General features: G+C 47.4%; 6 protein-coding genes and 1 pseudogene across 12 annotated transcripts; 4 read left to right on the forward strand and 3 right to left on the reverse strand.

The window, feature by feature from the left end:
- Positions 1–27: 27 nt before the first annotated feature.
- On the forward strand, positions 28–1,162 carry LOC9631025 (annotated as a pseudogene).
- A 185-nt stretch (positions 1,163–1,347) lies between these two features.
- LOC9630985 (sugar transport protein 7) lies at positions 1,348–3,019 on the forward strand. The gene is made up of 4 exons (XM_024664137.1): positions 1,348–1,495; positions 1,548–1,840; positions 1,899–2,519; positions 2,585–3,019. Exons 1-4 carry the CDS (start codon positions 1,348–1,350, stop codon positions 3,017–3,019), a joined length of 1,497 nt encoding a protein of 498 aa, XP_024519905.1.
- Positions 3,020–6,916: 3,897 nt separating this feature from the next.
- Positions 6,917–11,734, reverse strand: LOC9630986 (structural maintenance of chromosomes protein 1). The gene is made up of 19 exons (XM_024664100.1): positions 11,233–11,734; positions 10,941–11,177; positions 10,644–10,877; positions 10,344–10,582; positions 10,015–10,281; positions 9,697–9,967; positions 9,525–9,649; positions 9,350–9,459; positions 9,189–9,296; positions 9,003–9,142; positions 8,857–8,946; positions 8,594–8,802; positions 8,372–8,541; positions 8,212–8,321; positions 7,988–8,158; positions 7,718–7,935; positions 7,416–7,667; positions 7,121–7,348; positions 6,917–7,065 (listed from the first exon to the last, which is right to left on the reverse strand). Exons 1-19 carry the CDS (start codon positions 11,668–11,670, stop codon positions 7,023–7,025), a joined length of 3,660 nt encoding a protein of 1,219 aa, XP_024519868.1. The 5' UTR covers positions 11,671–11,734; the 3' UTR covers positions 6,917–7,022.
- Positions 11,735–11,765: 31 nt separating this feature from the next.
- Positions 11,766–14,106, reverse strand: LOC9631026 (putative RNA polymerase II subunit B1 CTD phosphatase RPAP2 homolog). 5 transcript variants are annotated; one of them, XR_002990956.1, is made up of 6 exons: positions 13,978–14,106; positions 12,824–13,927; positions 12,606–12,772; positions 12,435–12,540; positions 12,022–12,361; positions 11,766–11,956 (listed from the first exon to the last, which is right to left on the reverse strand). XR_002990956.1 is itself a non-coding variant. In XM_002990311.2 (6 exons), the coding sequence occupies exons 1-6, from the start codon at positions 14,021–14,023 to the stop codon at positions 11,852–11,854; spliced, it is 1,827 nt and encodes a 608-aa protein (XP_002990357.1). In that variant the 5' UTR covers positions 14,024–14,106; the 3' UTR covers positions 11,766–11,851. The 5 variants fall into 5 exon arrangements, 3 of the variants coding, with proteins under 3 accessions (XP_002990357.1, XP_024519870.1, XP_024519869.1); XR_002990955.1 differs by having other exon boundaries at positions 12,022–12,180; positions 12,275–12,540; XM_002990311.2 differs by having other exon boundaries at positions 12,022–12,180; positions 12,295–12,540.
- Positions 14,107–14,226: 120 nt separating this feature from the next.
- LOC9631027 (ER membrane protein complex subunit 10) lies at positions 14,227–15,660 on the forward strand. The gene is made up of 7 exons (XM_024664157.1): positions 14,227–14,574; positions 14,628–14,690; positions 14,750–14,842; positions 14,902–14,949; positions 15,014–15,085; positions 15,157–15,327; positions 15,402–15,660. Exons 1-7 carry the CDS (start codon positions 14,266–14,268, stop codon positions 15,534–15,536), a joined length of 891 nt encoding a protein of 296 aa, XP_024519925.1. The 5' UTR covers positions 14,227–14,265; the 3' UTR covers positions 15,537–15,660.
- Positions 15,591–16,143, reverse strand: LOC9630987. The gene has a single exon (XM_002990312.2). The coding sequence runs from the start codon at positions 16,093–16,095 to the stop codon at positions 15,709–15,711; it is 387 nt and encodes a 128-aa protein (XP_002990358.2). The 5' UTR covers positions 16,096–16,143; the 3' UTR covers positions 15,591–15,708.
- A 1-nt stretch (position 16,144) lies between these two features.
- LOC9631028 (traB domain-containing protein) lies at positions 16,145–19,140 on the forward strand. Of its 3 annotated transcripts, XM_024664155.1 has the most exons (9): positions 16,145–16,444; positions 16,494–16,526; positions 16,581–16,766; positions 16,831–16,893; positions 17,007–17,201; positions 17,255–17,430; positions 17,484–18,708; positions 18,776–18,875; positions 18,940–19,140. In XM_024664155.1, exons 1-6 carry the CDS (start codon positions 16,151–16,153, stop codon positions 17,384–17,386), a joined length of 903 nt encoding a protein of 300 aa, XP_024519923.1. In that variant the 5' UTR covers positions 16,145–16,150; the 3' UTR covers positions 17,387–17,430; positions 17,484–18,708; positions 18,776–18,875; positions 18,940–19,140. The 3 variants fall into 3 exon arrangements, with proteins under 3 accessions (XP_024519923.1, XP_024519922.1, XP_024519924.1); XM_024664154.1 differs by having other exon boundaries at positions 18,776–19,140; XM_024664156.1 differs by lacking the exons at positions 17,484–18,708; positions 18,776–18,875; positions 18,940–19,140 and having other exon boundaries at positions 16,831–16,921; positions 17,255–17,360.
- The last annotated feature ends 170 nt before the right edge of the window (positions 19,141–19,310 follow it).

The raw sequence follows: 19,310 nt of genomic DNA on the forward strand, positions 1-19,310 counted from the left end.
TCGTTTCATTTTCAAAGTCTTTTAACAATGAGGGGCTTTCACTGCCGAGAGGAAAAACCCTCTAGTACCTCTTGGAAGGAACAGCAACTCTTCTGTTCTCTGTGAAACCAAAACCTTATATTGATTGTAAGAGTTGGTATCAAGGGCTGCCTTCCTTGACGAGCAACAAGACGCCCCCTCCATCGCCACGGGAGATTCGCAGGTCCTCGTCCAATTAAGTGGTGAGCAGCCACGAGTGGGCTTTGTTGCCTGGTATCGAAAACTTAAGAGGTGGCTGACCTGAGAGTGTCCGCGCCACCGAGTTCGCAGCGTCTTGCAGGGGACGAAGAGCGTTTTGAGCTCGATTTTACGTCCCATGAAGTCGACGGTGTCTGAGAGTTCAATGGAATAAGTGAGCTGCGGTGTCCTTCCTCGAATTTAATCTGCGTTAAAGAGGAAGAACTCGTTAGTTATGAAAAATGTAGAAGAAAACCAGGCTCCAAGTTTTCTAAGCCAGTTATAGCTTCTAAACGCTACACTCTCTCTTTCGATCGGTTGGGCCGCCGCTTCTTCTTCTTGCAAGCTGGAGTTCAAATGCTCGTCTCACAGGTAAGCAGCATGCTTCTCTAGATCGATCGAAGTTCACACTTTTCCATTCGAAATCCATAGGTGGTGGTGGCGGTGATCTTGGGCGTCAAGTTTGGAGGAACCAAAGAGCTGGACAAAGTTTACGCTGTGATCGTCGTGATCGTCGTGATCGTGATATGCTGCTACGTCTCTGCCTTTGCCTGGTCTTGGGGACCCTTGGGCTGGCTCGCTCCCAGCGAGATTTTCCCACTGGAGATGCGATCGGCCGGGCAAGCGATCACGGTGGCAGTTAATCTCTTCTTCACCTTCGTCATCGCGCAGGCGTTCCTCAGCATGATGTGCCACATGAAGTTCGGGATCTTCTTGTTCTTCGCGGCTTGGGTGGCGATCATGTTAGTCTTCGTCTACTGGTTCATACCCGAGACCAAGAACGTTCCAAGCGAGGAGTGATGGATGTGTGGAGAAAGCACTGGTTTTGGAGGAGGATTGTCCCGGACCAAGATCCTCCGGTTATCCCATACAAGCAGGATGATGAAAGCAAGATGGGCGTAGAGATGACAAACTAAAGATCATTGAGAGAGAAAACTAAGCAGGATGTAGACGAAAAAATGTAAAAATCTATCACTGTCAACTTTAAGGCTAAGATCAACTCAAGAATTCGCCGCCACGGTCATGGTGAGACAAAGAAGCGTTCAATTCTATGCGAAGACTAGTGCCACGATCAAGCCACCGACCGAGCTGGGCATATAGCAAAGCTTCCAAGATTCCGAAGAAGAATCTATGGCTGGAAGGAGAACTCGTGGAGTGGCGAATGGTGGCGGCTTGAGAGCCGAGCTCTACAAGGGACGGACAACGTCTTACGTGATCCTCGCTTGCATTGTGGCCGCGTGTGGAGGCTTGATCTATGGCTATGAAATTGGAATCTCAGGCAAGGCCAGATTCTCATCGATCTATCGCGAATTTCCTTCGTCTTATCACAGGTGCTATGCCATCCATGCGGGCCGCATTCTTGGAGAAATTCAGCTTCCCCAGAGACGACTGCTCGAATGGAGCTCAGCGACCCACCACCTTGACGTCCTCGTTCTATCTCGCGGGCATCGCGGCCAGCTTGCTGGCCTCTCACGTCACGAAGATTTACGGGCGGCGGCTATCGATCCTCTGTGGAGGCCTCTGTTCCCTCGTCGGTGCCGTGCTCAGTGGTGCCGCTCAAAATCTAGCCATGATCATCTTGGGACGAATCATGCATGGCATCGGCCATGGCTTTGGCAATCAGGTGATTGGATGATCGGTTCGCAAGAAAAAAGATTTGATTCCTCGAATGCTCTGTCCAGGCAGTGCCGCTCTATCTATCAGAGATGGCGCCGGCAGAGATCCGGGGAGCTCTCAACATCATGTTTCAGCTCGCCATCACTATCGGGATCCTCTGGGCGAATCTCATCAACTATGGCTCCCTCCAAATCCCGGATTGGGGCTGGCGCCTCTCCCTTGGTCTCGCCGGAGTACCAGCCATCCTCATGACCATGGGCGGATTTTTCTTGCCCGAGACTCCAAATAGTTTGATCGAGCGTGGGCGTTACGAGGAGGCTCGCCGCCTCCTCACGAAGGTCCGCGGGACCGAGGAGGTGGATGCCGAGTACGAAGATATCAAAGAGGCAAGCGAGCTCGCAGTGGCAAACCCTTTCAAGGCCATCTTCCAGAGAAAGTATCGCCCCCAGCTCGTCATGGCGACCATGATCCCATTCTTCCAGCAGTTCACGGGGATCAATGCGACCATATTCTACGTCCCGGTGCTCTTCCAGAAGCTTGGATTTGGCACCGATGCGTCGCTCTACACAGCCGTGATCACTGGCGCTGTGAACGTCATGGCCACGCTCGTCGCCATCACCTTTGTTGATAAGTGTGGCCGCCGCGCGCTCTTCCTGGAAGCTGGAGTCCAAATGTTCGTCACTCAGGTGAGAAATGGATTGATTGCTTCTCAGTCTTGATCCATCAACTAAAACTCTTTGCACGATCATAGGTGGCGATTGGGTTGATCCTTGCGATCATTACACCATTGACCAAATCTTCTGCCGTGATCGTCCTGATCGTCATTTGCATCTACGTTTCATCCTTTGCATGGTCATGTGGGCCGCTGGGATGGCTCATTCCCAGCGAGATCTTCACGCTGGAGACACGGTCTGTCGCCCAGGGAATCAATGTGGCTGTCAACTTCCTCTTCACCTTCGTCAGTGCGCAAGCTTTCCCCGCAATGCTATGCCACATGACATATGGGATCTTCTTGTTCTTCGCAGCTTGGGTGTTGGCCATGTCCCTCTTCATCTACTTCTTTCTTCCTGAGACCAAGAGTGTTCCCATTGAGAAGATGACTAGCATTTGGAGGAGGCATTGGTATTGGAAGAGGTTTATTCCAGATGAGGATCCTCCAGCTCTTCCTTCCTATAGGCAAGATTGACTTGGTAGAGTTGAGCTAGACATAGAAAGGACCCTACCTTATCTAACAATTTAAAATTCCAGGAATGATAACAATTACTTCACAATGAATATTTTTAAATTGTCAACCTTAACAAACTTGATAAATACTAATTAATTGATACCAATTTTATCAACAACGACTTAGGAAAAAGAAGTCTTCAACAAAAAGATAAATCAACTTAAAAAAATCTCCATTCTTCCAATTCAAGAAATTAAGTTCAAGACTCAAATTCAAGAAATCAATTCAAAGAAGAACTCCAAAGATCAAACATAAGAAAACAACTTCAAGGAGATTCTTGAAAATCAAACTCAAAAATTCAACCCATAAAAAAATTTTAAACTCTAAGTTCAAAAAATTAAGAAAAGATACCACTAAAATAGACAATCATCACAATTCACTAAGATTCATCAACAAATGGGAACAAGAAAATAAGAAAACAACAACAAAAAAAAGAAAATTTAAGCTAGAAATTTGAATCCAGATTATGCAACACTTAATTAAATTTAGAACAATCTTAGCACCTCTAAAGGAAATGAAATGGGAAAGTGGGGTACAAAAACCCATGGCATCACTAACGAGTTTATCTTTGATCCCAACACAATTAGGGTGAGTCTCTTCTCACCTTGCAATCCTACTTAGAAAAGGATTGAAAAGTTCAATACATGGTTACACAAAGTTGGACTTCATAAGTTCTTAAAGATCTTGAAGAAGTTATATAACATCAATATTGTTAGAAAACTTTTCCTAGCATAAAAAGATTTTGTCCACAGTACCAACTATGAGTTTGTTATGAGTGTCAAGTACTTTGCATAAGCATTCAAACTTCCCACTAGTAGAGAGCAAGCGAGACATAAAAGGGATTCCACCAAAGTGTATTAAGGTACTTGAGAACTATAATAGAAATTCTCTACAAATGAGCAATATAATCAACAAAACCAAGCCACAATTTAAGTTTTTGATCTCCACACTAGAAATGTGCAAGTCCACAACCAAGAACATCCCAAACAAGAGTGATGCTGCAAGCCCAAGCTTCCACATTGGATCTTAAGCTTAGCATTTCTCTAGTTTGTGGACGAAATGTAGCATCTCCAACCATTGCCACATATGCCAATACCAGTAAATTTTGTGAGGATTTTTCACAACAAGCAAATGAGAGTTTTCATACAAGACAAAGTCCAGGCTGTGATCAATGCTGTTGTCTACTAGCCCCTTAACACAAAGCTCACAAAGATCCATAATGACATTCTTCATCTCAAGAGGAGCATTTGAGGTACAACTTTCTAGGGATTTGTGTAGCACACCTTTTATTTCTCTCCCTTTAAACCAACTGGAAAAGGGGTAATTGCTTGATGAGAGAGCCTTTAGTGGCTATTTTATCCCCATTTATCTCCTAGCTATTTTATCCCCATTTATCTCCCAAGGTTCCAAGGATCCACTTCTAGGGATTTGTGTAGTGCACCTTTTATCTCTCTCCCCTTAAATCAACTGGAAAAGGGGCAATTGCTTGATGAGAGAGCCCTTAGTGGCTATTTTATCCCCATTTATCTCCCAAGGTTCCAAGGATCCACAGTGACAGTATATCCAAATCTCATCCCATGATCACATGCGCTACACTCACCCCCCCTTCAGAGATGTCAATGTCCTCATTGACTATTGACTAACAACCCCTACTGAGCTAAGGGGAACTAACACCTCCATTTCCGCACTCAATCTACCAATCCTTCCATTGTGTAGACTAGCTATTCCATGTCCTCATTGACTATTGACTAACAACCCCTACTGACCTTCCATTGTGTAGACCAGCTATTCCATGTCCTCATTGACTATTGACTAACAACTCCTACTGAGCCAAGGGGAACTAGCACCTCCATTTCCGCACTCAATCTACCAATCCTTCCATTGTGTAGACCAGCTATTCTATGTGAGGCAACTAGTCATCCACCCGTACCGCAGTCCCACGGTGGATACCTTCGTCCGTGGATACCCGTACCGCAGTCCCACGGTGGATACCTTCATCCGTGGATACTCCACACAAGAGGAAGGACGTACGCATGGATGCCCAATACGTACGATTTCAAATTTAGGGGTAGGAATATACCTTGCTCAAGGGTATATTATACTTTAAAGTAGCCACTAATCAATGGGAATCAAACCCGTGCCATTTGCTCCGATACCAACTGGAGCGCACCTTATCTCTCTCCCCTTAAACCAACTGGAAAAGGGGCAATTGCTTGATGAGAGAGCCCTTAGTGGCTATTTTATCCCCATTAATCTCCTAAGGTTCCAAGGATCCACGGTGACAGTATATCCAAATCTCATCCCATGATCACATGCGCTACAATTTGTATGTGCAAAGACTCAATGCACAGCTTTGCAATGAGATCTGACAGCTCAAGGCAAAACAGCCACTGATTATCATGGATGATGACAACGAGAATGATCATGACGACAATGATGATAAGTTCCAATAGAAGCTCGACAAGTTCAAGAACAAACTCATTGGAGTCACAACAACAACAAAACAGTCTAATGCTATGGAGCAATAAGAGTTTGAAACAAAACTAAATTTAGTCGTGGGAGAAAAGTGGAGCACAAGAAATCAACCTTGCATTTAGAAGCATCATCTTGAGTCTCAAGACTCAAACTTTAAAACTCAGGAAAAAAAAATAAAAATAGAGCATTAGATAACAAGAAGGGTGTGGCCATGAATCAACAGATTTAGATGCCCTGGTTACAGATTTAGAGGCACGGTCACAGTCTGGAAAGCATCAACTTCATGCACCTCCAAAGGCTATATCCTATGGCATTCTCTTTTTTTGGGCCTGATTCCTTCTTGCATTTGTCTTCTGTCAGTCACCGGTGGTGATCACTCCAGTTAAAGAAGTTGTAGAAAGTTCTCAAAGGTGTCTGTTTTGGCATACGCTGAGAAGGTGTTGTTCCAAGAGATCATCACTACTTTTATGCAAATTTACTGATTTCTACTCGCTATATCTAGTGAGGTTTAGAATATTTTATCCAAATTTCTATAAGCAACCTGTACATCTATTGGATTTGACAAGGAAGATTGTGTGATGTTTGCAGCTCCTCTATTTGCAGCTGGATCTAAAGACAATTAAGTCCGTTTTGATTCACTAGTCATGATAGCAAGGCTTATTGTTCTTATCTATATCATAGAATTATTCTTGCTTTGTTCTTATTGGAGACTTGAGATAAAGCTCTAGCTGGTATCATTTCCTTGAAATTTCTGCTAGAAGGAGATGTGGCAAGAGCTTAAGCGAGTGGGTTTTGGTCATACGCTACAATTAGCAAATTGTTCATGTTGAGGCTTGTTCAAGTCCTAGCAAATGCTTTTCTTGGTTTAGGGTTTCAGTCGTTTGTATGAACGACCCAAAGCCTCTTCTATTCCATGCTCTAAAGAAAAGTTGTTTCAACAGGTGTACTGTGGATATGGATTGCAAAGTGTGGAACCTTTCTCATATCCATCACAGTTTGTGCAGTAGATGTGAGCAATGACAGTGCCAGCGCAGAAGAGAATAACCATGAATTCCAACTTCCTGCTCCTTCAGCGTCGTCTTCCGCTCGTTGTCTTGAAATTAGCATCTCGATACTTTTCTTACAGACAGATTTCTGAGTCTCAAAAGACGTCGAAATTGCAAGCGTCGTGCTTGGAAGACGTGGTTTCAAACATTGTCCCGAGCGAAATAGCTGTTAAGATGTTCTTAATCGTGTCTTTGCCTTTCACAGGTTAGCCTACTCTTATTCTATTAGGTGATGATGAGGTTGCCATCAACGATCGCGACCACGCCAATGGTATATTGACGAGCTTATCACTGGGGCCAGGGCAAGATCATATCATATGGGAGGGGATTTCCTCTCTAGTGGGGAAATCTTTGCGTTCCTTTCTTTAATTGGGCCAATGAGAAAGCCGTTAGATCGTTACTGCTTAATGCAAAACTTACAAAACAACTGTACAGCCAGATTTCTACTCGCTGTATCTAGTGAGGTCGAAAGTCAGTGTCTTGGAGCTGCAAAAACATCCCTTGTCAAATCCAAAAGACCACAAGAAACCAGCAGAGGTACCTCATGTCGGAGTCCCTGTACACTCCCACCAGCGCGTCGGCTTTGTCATAGAAAGTGTCCTTGAGCGAAATGACAACGCTCTGGAACCCAATCCCCTTCCCCGACGCGTCGCCCCCGCCAGCATCGTCGCGGGACTTTGCTCGGATGTAAGCAGCCACTTTCGCGACGTTCAGATTATCGAGCGCAGCATCCACTTCATCCAGCACAAAAAACGGTGATGGCCTGAAGCTGCGAGCAAACATCCGGATCACCATGTTAGAAAAATATAAAAACTAAACCACACACCACCACGTACCTGTGGATTGCAAACAGCAAAGCAAGAGCGGCCACGGTCTTCTCACCCCCTGATAGTTGTTCCATGTCCCGAAACCTCTTCGTTGGGGGCATTGCTGTGTACTTTATCCCGTGTAGAAACGGTTCATCTTCGTTCTCAAGGCTCAGGTACGCTGTTCCGCCAAGCGGGTGTGTGCTACTTTGAGTCAGTTGCTTGTAAATCGTGTTAATGTTCGTCGAGATATGGTTGAAAGCATCCATGAACCTTTCATACCTGCATTCCATCCGGTTAGACACAAACTCGTTGCTATCAATCACACGTACCTCTTCTGCTTTACAGCGTTATACTTGTCGACTACGGTCTTGGCCTCCTTCCTGGCTTGTTCGTACACTTCAGCGGCCTCTTTCTCCTTTTCCTTCAAGCTCTCGTACTGATCGAGAGCTTTCAAATTTGGTGCTGTTCTTTCCATCTCTGCTGTGATGGACTCCAGCTTGCTCTTGAATTCCGTCTCTAGCTTCTCCTTTTCAGCAGGTCTCAGATCCTAATGCACGGAGCAACAGGTATCACTGGCATAAAAAGAAAAGGAAGCGAACCTTCTGGTGCGATCTGGATAGCTGCGAATAATCGTAAGATGCAGCAGCCTGTTGGGAAGATCCCGCACCGTCAATATCCATGCCATCCGTTACCGGAAGCCTGATTTGATCCAGTTCACAGTTATCCAAAACTTCTTGCTTCCGTGACATTAGCTGTTCAATATGATTTTCCTGACAGGAGAACCAATAAACATTGCTTCAAACTTGAAGTAGTACTAGCTTACCTTAGCCGCGATTTGACGCTTTATTTTGCCAAGATTTCCGGTGGCACCGCTGCTACCCTTCTTCATTTCTTGTATCTCGCTTTCAATGTCGTCCACCTTGGCCTTCAATTCTGATAAAATAAAAAGAAATGTCAGATGAAGCCTTGCTTCACATCTTTACCTTGGAGATCAGCTTTCATTGCTTCGAGCTGCTCAGCCTCGCGATCCATTGCTGCTTTCAAATCCGATTCTGCTTTTTGCACTCTCACAAGCTCGTCACGTAAAGAGGACAGCATGTTAGTTGACTTCTTCACAGGTTTTTCAGTATCACGTCTTCGTTCATACTCGAGCCTGCACCAAAAGAAACTTCAGAAAATCTCACATGAATCTAAGCGGTACTTACTGATTTTTCAGCTTTGATATTTGATTACTCAAGCTTAGCCTTCTTTCAGCTAGCTCTTGAGCATGCCGCAGCTGATTTTCCTCGTACTCTCGGATGTTTGCAACACCGACGGATTCGCTAAAACTTTTGTATATTTTATCGGTTATGTCATTTACTCGTTTCTCCAAATTGTCGATTGTTTTTGCCCTCTTTGAGATCGCATTTCGCAACTAGTATCAGGACAAAGACGTAAGCTTCACTTGTAGGCAAGTTGTCAGCTGTACCTTCTCAAGTTCTGGCTTTATCCGATCAACCTCTTTACTGATCGTTTCACGTTCCTGGGCAATCTTTTTGATTTTGTCTTCCAAGTTTTTCTAGAAGGGCAAGACAAACCTCGGTTAATAGACAAACATAGAGCTGAATTTCCCACCTTCTCTATATCCGCAAACTGAATTTTTTTCTCAAAACCAGTGATCTTAGCGGTTGCTTCAGCTTCCTTGCTTTGCATTTCCCTTACCGAACCATGCTGAGCCATCTCGGCCTCATAGCGGTCTTTCTTCTCCTTCAGTCCTGATAAACAGCACAGGTTTAAGAGGCAAAGTAGAACTTTGTATACCCTCAATCGCGCGGTCATCCCATTTTTGAGACCTTGCCTCCATGCCACCCGTAATGCCGCCGGTCATTGTTCCCGCCTTTGAAAGCAAAATACCATCCAGCGTTACCACTAGACAGCAGAGTGAAATTAGAAGGGTCAAGTGTGAGCAAAATGCTATTTACCTTTGTAGCGTTCTTGACCCCAAGAAAGCGCCTTAGCTTCATCTAGTTTGTCACAGACAAGGGTGTTCGCGACCGCATACAGAACAGCCTTCTCAAGTGACGAGTCAAATGTGTGCTTATTAAGGAAACCACGAGTATAAAAAATAATGCAAAAACAGAACACGATAAAGGATATTGGATGACATCGTAGATCAATTTCGCTGTCCCCCCAAGAGCGCGAAGCTTTTCATGAACTGGCTTTACCCGAATAGATTGCAGGGGAATGAAAGTCTGCGGTGGCAACCGTTGCTCCTTCAAATACTGTCGAAGGTCTTTGTCAGAAATGGAACCGTATAAAAATATCATACCTTGATGCATTCCTTTCCCGTGCTCTCATCTTCCACAACAACTGCGTCCATAAATTTTCCCATCGCCACGGTCACAGCAAGATTGTACTTCTTCTGCGTAGGCCTGCAAAGGTCGGTCATTCGACCGCGCACACCAGAAAAGAGTCGCTTTAAACTGCTGACAGCCTCGGAAAGTTTGGCATCACGCTCGCTTTCGCGCTTATCGGCTTTCAACTCCCGTAGCTGCGCCTCAACTTCGTCAATTTTAACCTTGAGGTTGTCATACTTTGTCCTGCATGCAGCCAGGCTTTAGACACAGTAAGCAAACAAGGCAGTTACCTGGCTTTTCGATTTTTTTCCTGCATCTGGCTAAGTTCCTTCACAACCTGCGCATGCTCCTGTTTGTTCTTCTCAATGGAATCTATTAGCCGTTTCATGCGACCGTCCAAGACTTGTCCTTCAGAGGCAAGTTGCTGGTCACGACTCGAAAGTTGCTGAAGATTTTCTTCCCAGTTCTTTTGAGCCTCTAAATCTGCTTGTTGTTCCCTATCATGAACCTCCTTGTCAAGCTTCAGCTTCACTGTTTTTGTACCAGCTTCCTCCTTTCTGGACAAGAAAAACCGAAGAATTATGCAGTATACAAATAAACAAAACAGCCAGAAACTTACATTCGGTGATACTCCTCGATCTGGTTCTCAGCAAGTTGCAGTTTTCCAGAACCTTCAGCACCCTGCTCGTTCAAGTCGTTCAAGGTTGCAGTAACATCCTCAAGGTCTTTATTCAGCTTGGCAATCTCTCTACCCTGCTTCTTCTGCTCGTCCTTCTTCCGCTCCAAGTCCTTCTCTGTCGACTTGATTTTCTGAGCGATCCTATTCATTTCTTCCTTCAGTTTCAGGCGCTCTGGATGCTGAAAAATTAACAAATTTGGTCAGCACTGGAAGCATTACAAACTTGTTTTTCCAACTAGCCTTTTTGTCTAGTTCCGTCTTTTTCTTCGTCATTTTCTTCTCCAAGAGCAACGCTTCCTTGGTGAGCGTGGCCTGGGCCTTCTTTTTCTCCCTCACTCCGCTTTCTGCGTTTTCTTGATCCTTCAGTACTTCCTCTAGCTTCTCCTTCTCAGCATCAAGTTCCTCCTGGGTCCGTTCGACATCTTTCTCTATATTAAACATCTGCCAGAGGTAGTATTCCGTCTTCAACGTTTTCTGCATGAAACAGCAGAAGCAAGAAAGATTTTAGCGAATCAACGCTTGAGAGTTAAAACGTACCAATTCGGACTGCAAGCGAAGATGCTTCTCAGCTTCTTCTTTTTGTTCCTTTTTTTGCTTTCTTTCCGCTCCTACTGTCCGTTTCTTCTGGTAAGTGAACACCGATTTCTCCTCGGCCCGAGTCTTCTGCTCTTCCAATTCTTCGTAGTCTTTCTTGAGCTCCTCCGAGCCAGAGATTTGCTCGAAGAGAGACGTAAGTTCCTTGGGATTTTTAGAAGCGATGGATTCCACATCACCCTGTCAGAACAAGACCCAGTTAAGAAAAGAACGATTCTTAGAGCGGTGGACTCACCTGAAAGACCAAGAAGTTTCGAGCTTTGACAAGGATCCCCAGCGTCTTCATCTTGTTGTTATACTCTTCCCAAGTCACCACACTGTTGTCAATGCGGTACTCGCTACTCCCAGCAGCAGTGATCGCCCTTGTGAACTCGAGCTCTTCTCCATTTCCTTGCAAGTAAATAAGCTTCACAAAAGCTTTCCGGCCCCTCTGCTCTCGGTCCTTGTCATCAAAGGCGTAGATCAAATCCTTGAGCTGCGCTCCTCGCAGCTGCATTGATCGGACGCCCAGCACGAAGCTGATAGCGTCCATGAGATTCGACTTCCCAGCGCCATTGGGACCGATAATTGCAGTGAAATTCTTGAACGGGCCGATCACCTGGTGTCCCTTGTAAGACTTGAAATTCTCAACCTCGATCCGGTGGATTTTCCCATTTGCGACGAGCGACGGCATCGAGATTCCCCCGCTGGAGCGCCACCGCAAGGGACCTCCTCAAGAACCCTAGCGTGACTCTAAAGCCCTAAAGCTAAAGCGAGGGAAAATTTTTGTCCCAAGTAAACGAGATTTTATATATACACACTTTTTAAGTACATGGTCCGGGAATCTTTTAAGCAAGTAGCAGATTATTCTTTCTTTAGCCTCCCCCGCCGCTCGCAAAGGCTGGCAATCGGCCCAAAGGAAGTAAAAGCTCCTTAAAACTTTCGTACTCTGGATCATTCATTCCAGAATCGATGATAAGCTGCCAAGAACAATAGAGAAGATATGAAGAACTCTTCGAAGAACTTGACAAAGATCATTAAGTACCTTTCGTAGAAGAGCTCGATTGTTGGTCATCTGACTACCCAAGCCGGGCAGTCTATGCACCGAGAGCGCGTCCAGGAAGAGCGCCGCGATCATCCGCCAGTGCTTGGTCGTGAACGCTGGAAGCGCCTGGGAGAAATGCATCGTCCCCAGCAAGCGTCCCTGGAATGGTGTGTTTACAGCAAACAAGCGTTAGTGAGCTCCATAAGGATCAAGCGGAAGAAAAATGGACTGGAAAAACTCCATGACAACATACGAAAAACTTCAAGCACGTACTACAGCCCGTTCGATGACAGAGAGAGGTTCAGCGATCGCCAGAGCCTGGACAACGTCAGGAAGCACCCTGCTCACACAGCTCGATATAGTTCTCAGTATGTCCGGTGATGAAGAACCATCACCATCCACGGGTACTCTACCGTTCACGTCACGAAACTCTTCGTCATCTCTTCCATAGATGTGAGCCAGCGTGCCGCTCGACACCCATTCATCTAAAGCCATCCAGAGCAGCCCAAAGGGCGACACCTGAAAAGCGACTAGTTAGAGATTGGATGAGGGAAAGAAAAGAGGACGCGAGCATCTACACAAACCTCCGCTTTGTACGGTTTTGGAGGTGCACTATACCAAGAAGACCGGCTGATCAAATCCTCCCTTTCTTCTTCGTCTTCTTCTTCTTTGGCATCCTTGGTTGCATCGAACTCGAACGTCTCGGGGACTTTCTCATAGGGGGAGACGATCTCTAGCCCCGCAGTTGCAGCTGTAATGGTAGAACAAGCCACTGAGTAATCAGTCTATAATCTGGACGTACCAGCCTTGCAAGGCTCGACTTCCCCCAGCGATGAAACATTGGCGGCTTGAGCCAAGGCGTCAGCTACAACCTGTGCAGCTCCAAGTCGTTCTCCCTCGCTCGTCACCGTGACGGTTGTCGAGAACGTAAAGCTATCGTCCACATCTGGCTGAGCCACCGCTGCCGGGATCTCATCGGCCCAAGTGATGCGCTGATTCTTTCGTGGCGACTGCTTCATAGCGGACTTCAAAGGCTTGGATGAGTCGTTTATCTGAACTTGCGGCTTAGCCCGTGGAACATATCCTTCGATGGAGGCGGAACGAGAGAGCTGGAACTCGAGGTCACCGGGCTCACAGTCGGTGCGTTCCCGGACCACCACTCCGTCGCTGTCTTGGGCCGAGGCACTCATCTTACCCGCACTAGCGGCGGCGGGAATCGTAGTGGTGGCGGTGGTGGCGGTGGTGGCTAAGCTAAGACCACGAACGCACGCTATGATCTCCTCCAGCTTCTGGTGCTCCATGATCCCTTCATGGTTGGACGGAAGACTCGCCGCATAAGTCTTGCTGCTCACGGCACACCCGGTGGAGCAAAACGCTCGGGTCTCTTCCAGGTCGTAGACTTTGTGCTCGCGAAGTGATATGTGGTACCGCCCCTTTCTCGCCTTCTCCACCTTGAGCGAGTTTGGACACAGCGGGAATCCACATTGCTTGTCGTTGCTTCGCTCGGTAACCACGTCCGCGTACTCGCTCTGAGTGAGAAGGCAAGTCGCGGCTTTGAGCTGGAAATCGCTCCTCAGGCCATTGTAGAGGGCCATTTGGATCGCAAACACCGCCTTCTTCATAACCTTGACGGCCTCGGCCACCGCCTGGGCCTTGGCGACGCCCTCGCCGGCATCGCCACTGTCCGACACCACCGATTCTGCGAGAGGATGGCTATGGCCGCCCGATCCCTCGCCGTGGCTCTTCACACCGCCCTGGGCGGCCTTGACATGCTTCTTCTTCTTCTCCGGGAGCTCCCGGCAGACTGTGGTGTGCTTCTTCAACACGCTGCTACTGCTGCTGCTGTGCTGCTCGCCGCGGAAGACGATGGAGGAGCTCTCATTGGACGCTAGAGGAGGGATTTCCCCTGGAATCAAACCCTAAGCACAGAATCACGAAGAAATTCTCGAGCCTTACCTTGAATCGGAACGTCGTAGGAGAGAATTGGCAGCAAAGAAGGCATGAGACAGCGATTCCCTGGGCGCGGATCGATTTCTCCTCTACGGCAACAGCGCCTTCTCCGGATGAACACACAAACACAAATTAGGTAAAGTAGATTTCTTCGACGTGAAGGTATATTGGAATACCCAGTAAAAGGATATCCTCCGGAAAAGGCGGTGACGTGGTGGCTATACTTTATTCCGTACTAAAGATACTTCCTGTTGTACAAATTTGTACGGAGAGGCTCTAGGGCAAATATTTCCGATGCGGAGATTGGCGCCGACGATCGCGTTCTTCGCGACGCTGCTCGCGATCGCAACGGCTAGCTCGGGATTCCAGTGGGATGAGCTAGACGATGAAGAATGGGGATTTGTGGGATCGTCGCCGGCGTCGTCGCCTCCTCCTGCTCCTCAATCTGACCTAGCCAGGAAGAAGCCAGCGGCGCCTGAGGCTTCTTCGTCGCCGGAATCCAACAAGGTACAATTTCCGCTAGAGCACGCATTTGGAGGATCGGAGTTTACTCGTGCTGGGGTTTTCACAGCTCGTCTGCGGCCTTCTTTTCGTGGTGGTCAAGTGAGAAAATGTTTAAATTGTTTTTGCTTGCTGATTTTTTTTTATGATTCCAGGCTCTTGGCAAGCTTCGTCTCTCCAGGCTTCCTTTGTCGGGAGCTGAAAGACAAGCATTCGAGGTAATAGTTTTGTTTCCGGTTCTTGGCATGAGAAAGAAGTTTCTTTCTTTTGCTTGTAGGAACTCTTGAAGGAGGATGGTTTTTACACCATCCGTGTTCCCGCTAATCCTCTCAGTCCCGGGGCACCGTTTGTCATCTCTTCGATCAAAGCTGTAAGTTTTGATCTTATAAAACTTTCTTTTTTATTCTTACGAGTACAAGTTTATGGCAGAGATGCCTGGCCATTGCAAACTTGAAGGAGCATCTCGACATTCACATGGTGAGCAAAACTTTTTCTTTTTCTTCGCTTGTGCTTGAAACTGATGGAAGTTATCTCTCTCCAGGATCAAGGAAACATAATTGCCGTAGGCTACAGCGCCGGTGCCAATTGTCCTTACCCCAGGGAGCTCAAACACGTAAGTCATTGTCGAAAACTTTATCGAGAGTGGAGAAGTTTGAATGAGTTTGTCTTTTGGTCATTTTCCAGCCTGCGTCATGGACGTTTGACACTCATATCGTCTCCAAGGGTGGGGAGCAAGCCAAAACTGTTCTTTTCAACGATTTTGGCCTTGGCAGCACCGCGGACGACACTCTTGGCGACGAAGCCATGGCAGCAATAAAGAAACCACCACCTGAGAAATCATTCTGGGCGAAATACGTGAGTCTCCACCTTTGATTGTGAAAAGCCACACTCTTGTCGAGATTCAGCTCACACTCTTTTGCTTGTGACAGTGGATGTACATCATTCCGCTCGGACTGATCGTGATGAATGCAATCACCCAAGTAGCAAACATGCAAGAAGAACCCGGAGCTCCAGCCGGAGGAGGCCAGCAAGCCCGAGCTCCAGCCGCGGTTCGCAGGCGATAAACAACGATTGAAAACTCGACGAACGATTTGCGATGGCTACGAAAAAATCCCGTAAGAGAAATCTCAAGCGATGTCTTTGTCTGCATTATATTTTCCAGGAAGAAAAACTGGTTTTTTCCTCTCCCACGCGGTCCCCTCTCTTTATTCGAGCAAACGTACCACTCGGGAGCTGTTAGTGGCGCTTGAGATCGTTCTCCAGCTTGTCCAGAAACTCGGGCTCCACAAATCCCTCCTTGCGCATGCGGATAATCGCCTGCCTGCGCGCCCAGTGATCGATCCGAGTGTCGGGCTTGGAGCTAAGCCCAACCGTGAGCATGATAATCGCGATCGTCCAGGCGGTGTAATAGGGAAACTCCCAATCCTCCCATTTGCGCCGCTGCCCCGGCGGCGGCGGCGTCTCGTTGAAGAGCCGCCCACACGGCTCGCGATCCCCCGGCCCCCACCATTCCTTGATCGATTCCCATTCGCTCTTCTCGGCGTGAGCGGCGCCACCGCCGCGCAGCCGCGAGCTGCCTAGCGCTCTTCGCAGCGCGCCACCAGCGGCCATAGCCCTCCACATCCCTGCTTCCTTCTGCCCTACCCAATTGGAATCTTTCCGAGATGCTTTCCAGGGGATGCTTTTCATGGAATGTAGGTGCCACGTCTGCCCTATGGCACAGATTACTTTGCCCTTGTGGCATAAATTACTTTGCCCTACTAGTGTTCTTCTCGGCGATGAAGCTTCTGGCACAGATTACTTTCCCCTAGTTTTCTCGGCGATGGCGGGATGGGCCAGGCGCGCCGACGTGATCAAGCAATTTATCGCGATGGGAAGGATCGCGCATCTCAAGAATAGCAGCAATGGAGCGGAGATTTTCCTGGTGGGCACCGCACACGTTTCAGCCAAGAGCGCCGAGGAAGTGGAAGAGGTAGGGATTTGTCCTTCCTCGAGAGGATTCTTACTTTTCTTCTTCGTAGGTGATTGGAATCGTCAAGCCTGACATCGTCGCGGTAAATAATCTTTCGATGCTAGAGCTCTAGTTCTTTTTTTTTTTTGTTTTCTAGGTGGAACTGTGTGAAGAAAGAGCCAAGAAGCTACTAGCTGGGTACCATGATACTAGCTTGTTCCAGAAAGTCCAGGAATTCATGAAGTTTCCGGGAGGATTGAAGCAGAAAGTAGTCCATTTGGCATTGAGCGCATCTTATCAGGCGATGCGCGAGGCTGGTCTAGAACCTGGCAAGGAGTTTAAGGTGATTCTCCTCCATTTTTTTTTCTTGGTGGCTACAAGTTTGTAGCATTTGATCTTAACATCAGGTAGCCATGGAGGAGGCTAAGGCGAGACGAGCTGGCATTTTGCTCATAGATCAAAGATATGATGTAAGACCTTTAAGATCATGCGCATACTGTAAGATATTGATTCTTCTTATATATTTTTGTTTCCTGTGATTTTGTCAAGCGGCTGACAAGGACCTTTCGCTTTGTTTCTGCAGGTGACTATTTCAAAGCTTACAAAGGCGATCAGGATACGGGATGTCATAAACTTGCTTGGGATTGCCGGGGCGGACATGGAGCAGATTGTGGAAGGACTGAGCAGCGGAAACCTGATCGAGAGCATTGAAAAGCTAAAGCGAAGAGATGCAGTTCGAAAGCTGACGAGCTTCATGGACAGGACCTTTCCAAGTGCTGTAAGTTTCGTCTCGAGGTTTCATACTTCACGGTAATCTCTGGCTTTTTACAGGTTAGAGTCATGCTTCACGAGCGGGACGAATATATGACACGGCAACTTTTGACTTGCGAGGGGAAAGTTGTGGGCGTTGTGGGCATGGCTCATATGGATGGCATCGAGCGGAGGTGGAAAAAGGCACAGTAGGTGCTTTTATTCCTCTAATGAGTGGCCATTCTGTGGACATCAAGGTTTGTTCCTCTGGTACTTCACATCCGGATTTGTAACTGCGCTTCTCTTACAGAGTGGCGACATGTAGCAGAGCTTCTGGACGAGTATTTGAATGGACTTGTCAACAGCAAAGTCAATGCCTGGTCTGTCCCGGCCTTTGAAGAAGACCTTGGATTATCACCTTCTTCCGGTATTCAGTAGACGAATAGTCGTGGAGCTCGCCGGTAGAGCTTGACCGAGACCTCGGGACGGTCTGGCCATGGGAACTACCAGCTTCGACCTCGGAAACGGGGGCAGAAGGACCCGGAGGATCCTCCACAACACCAGCGGCTGTCTCAGATTTCCGACGCATACTTATCCGGGGGAGCAGGAACCAAAAGCAGCTCGTGATGACTATAGCCTGGACCTGTCCTGCCAAAAGAGCTGCCTGGACAACAAGAAGTACCGCAACAAGTATGGTCAAGTTGCAACCTTTTCCATCTCGTCCCAGCGCTGTCGCTTGGAGCCTCGTGTTGGTGGCTTGGACGGTCCCGATCACGGTGTGACACCTGAGAAGCTTCTTATTGTCGGGGCGATCTTCCGGAGAAAGGTTTCTTCTATTCCTGGAGGGACGGCTCGGGGAGGCAGGGGTGCTATAGGACTGATCTCCTGGCTCAAGAACTGGAGGAAGTGTACCGGGGCTCATTGACGACTTCGAAGTTAAAGGATCAGGGAGCTGAGAAGTCGAAGCGGAAGAGTCTGCCGCGAGAACGAGTGAAGAAACAGGACCGAGTTGCTCGGTCTTCTTCCTCAATGATGGTGCCGATGATGATGCTGTAGAGACTGCAGCCCACGTCAAGGAAGCAATGGACTTAACTGCAGCAGCCTTCCACAGGGCCACGGAGACAAGAAGCATCGTCGTGTTCCTGCTGCTGCTGCTGCTGCTGCTTGGCCTCCAGGATTCGATGAGAAAATCGTCGGCGAGAGCAGCTTGCTCGACAATGCTCAGATCAGATTCTGACTTGTCCGAGCTGATGAGGACTGGAACTGAAAATCTGGCCGAGGAGGACTTGGCAATGGGATTGTCTGCTGCAAAGGGAAGCGATCTCGCAGTGCTAGGGACTGTCACGCTCGCCTGCTCGGCTACGACGTCGAATTTCGATGCTGGAGCGTGTGCGAATTTATCCGAACCTTTACTCATCGTCGGCAGGCCGTTCCTGGACCGCTTCTTCTTCTTGCTACTGCTGCTCTTGCTGCTGCTCCTGCTGCTGCTGCTGCTGAAGCACGACCAGATTGACGACATTCCTCCCTCCTCCACTGTAAGCCTTTCCAGTTTTCTCAGGGATTTGCTGATATGCATACATGGCCTTTGCAACTTGCGCACAGCAAAAGAGAGGAAATGGAGTACATCCAGCACAAGAAAGTTGCCATGCTCCTGACTTGTGAGAAGACACGGAGAAGAATGGACTGACTAGCTCAAGTCAAGGTACTATGCCTTTATATGTGCGCTAAACTAAAACAAAGCTTGAGTTTTCTTCTACTTCTTCCAGGCACACCTTAGCTACAGAATGAATGACATAGTCCATTGCTATAGTCGCTCCATGTCATAAAATTGGGCCGAGTTGTGCGCTCCACTCGACCTGGCTCACGGGTAGACTTCCACAAATATGTGAAGAACACTGTTAGCTAGAAAGGATTGATTGTTTCAGTGTTTATAAGTGTTATATTTCACTTTCCAGCTTGCAACTCTAGATCACAATATCTCAGCAGGAACAACATAATTCGAAATCTTGGAACGTTCAAAAGGGAATATAATTTTCCCCCTCATTTTTGTTATGTTAAATGTAGATGTTCTCAGAAAGATAAATAATATTGTTGTGAAGTCTATAGTGGGATTTTGGTAGCCGTTGGATTAGTTTCA

This window comes from Selaginella moellendorffii, unplaced genomic scaffold, assembly GCF_000143415.4.
Source record: "Selaginella moellendorffii unplaced genomic scaffold, v1.0 SELMOscaffold_107, whole genome shotgun sequence".
Classification (NCBI taxonomy): Eukaryota; Viridiplantae; Streptophyta; class Lycopodiopsida; order Selaginellales; family Selaginellaceae; genus Selaginella; species Selaginella moellendorffii.

Bases quoted from the DNA above. Each gene is read 5' to 3' on its own strand.
- LOC9631027 (XM_024664157.1), top strand. From the start codon at position 14,266: ATGCGGAGATTGGCGCCGACGATCGCGTTCTTCGCGACGCTGCTCGCG. The intron at 15,086-15,156 runs GTAAGTCATTGT...GTCATTTTCCAG, and splicing joins ACCCCAGGGAGCTCAAACAC to CCTGCGTCATGGACGTTTGA. The intron at 15,328-15,401 runs GTGAGTCTCCAC...TGCTTGTGACAG, and splicing joins AATCATTCTGGGCGAAATAC to TGGATGTACATCATTCCGCT.
- LOC9631028 (XM_024664154.1), top strand. From the start codon at position 16,151: ATGCTTTTCATGGAATGTAGGTGCCACGTCTGCCCTATGGCACAGATT. The intron at 16,767-16,830 runs GTGATTCTCCTC...TCTTAACATCAG, and splicing joins AACCTGGCAAGGAGTTTAAG to GTAGCCATGGAGGAGGCTAA. The intron at 17,202-17,254 runs GTAAGTTTCGTC...GGCTTTTTACAG, and splicing joins ACAGGACCTTTCCAAGTGCT to GTTAGAGTCATGCTTCACGA.
- LOC9630986 (XM_024664100.1), bottom strand. From the start codon at position 11,670: ATGCCGTCGCTCGTCGCAAATGGGAAAATCCACCGGATCGAGGTTGAG. The intron at 8,322-8,371 runs GTAAAGATGTGA...TTATTTTATCAG, and splicing joins AATGAAAGCTGATCTCCAAG to AATTGAAGGCCAAGGTGGAC. The intron at 7,668-7,717 runs GTACGTGTGATT...GATGGAATGCAG, and splicing joins AACGCTGTAAAGCAGAAGAG to GTATGAAAGGTTCATGGATG.
- LOC9630987 (XM_002990312.2), bottom strand. From the start codon at position 16,095: ATGTGGAGGGCTATGGCCGCTGGTGGCGCGCTGCGAAGAGCGCTAGGC.
- LOC9630985 (XM_024664137.1), top strand. From the start codon at position 1,348: ATGGCTGGAAGGAGAACTCGTGGAGTGGCGAATGGTGGCGGCTTGAGA. The intron at 1,496-1,547 runs GCAAGGCCAGAT...GTCTTATCACAG, and splicing joins CTATGAAATTGGAATCTCAG to GTGCTATGCCATCCATGCGG. The intron at 2,520-2,584 runs GTGAGAAATGGA...GCACGATCATAG, and splicing joins TCCAAATGTTCGTCACTCAG to GTGGCGATTGGGTTGATCCT.
- LOC9631026 (XM_002990311.2), bottom strand. From the start codon at position 14,023: ATGCCTTCTTTGCTGCCAATTCTCTCCTACGACGTTCCGATTCAAG. The intron at 12,541-12,605 runs GTTTGTGTAGAT...GTCGCTTTTCAG, and splicing joins CAAAACCGTACAAAGCGGAG to GTGTCGCCCTTTGGGCTGCT. The intron at 11,957-12,021 runs GTACTTAATGAT...TGTTCTTGGCAG, and splicing joins ATCGAGCTCTTCTACGAAAG to CTTATCATCGATTCTGGAAT.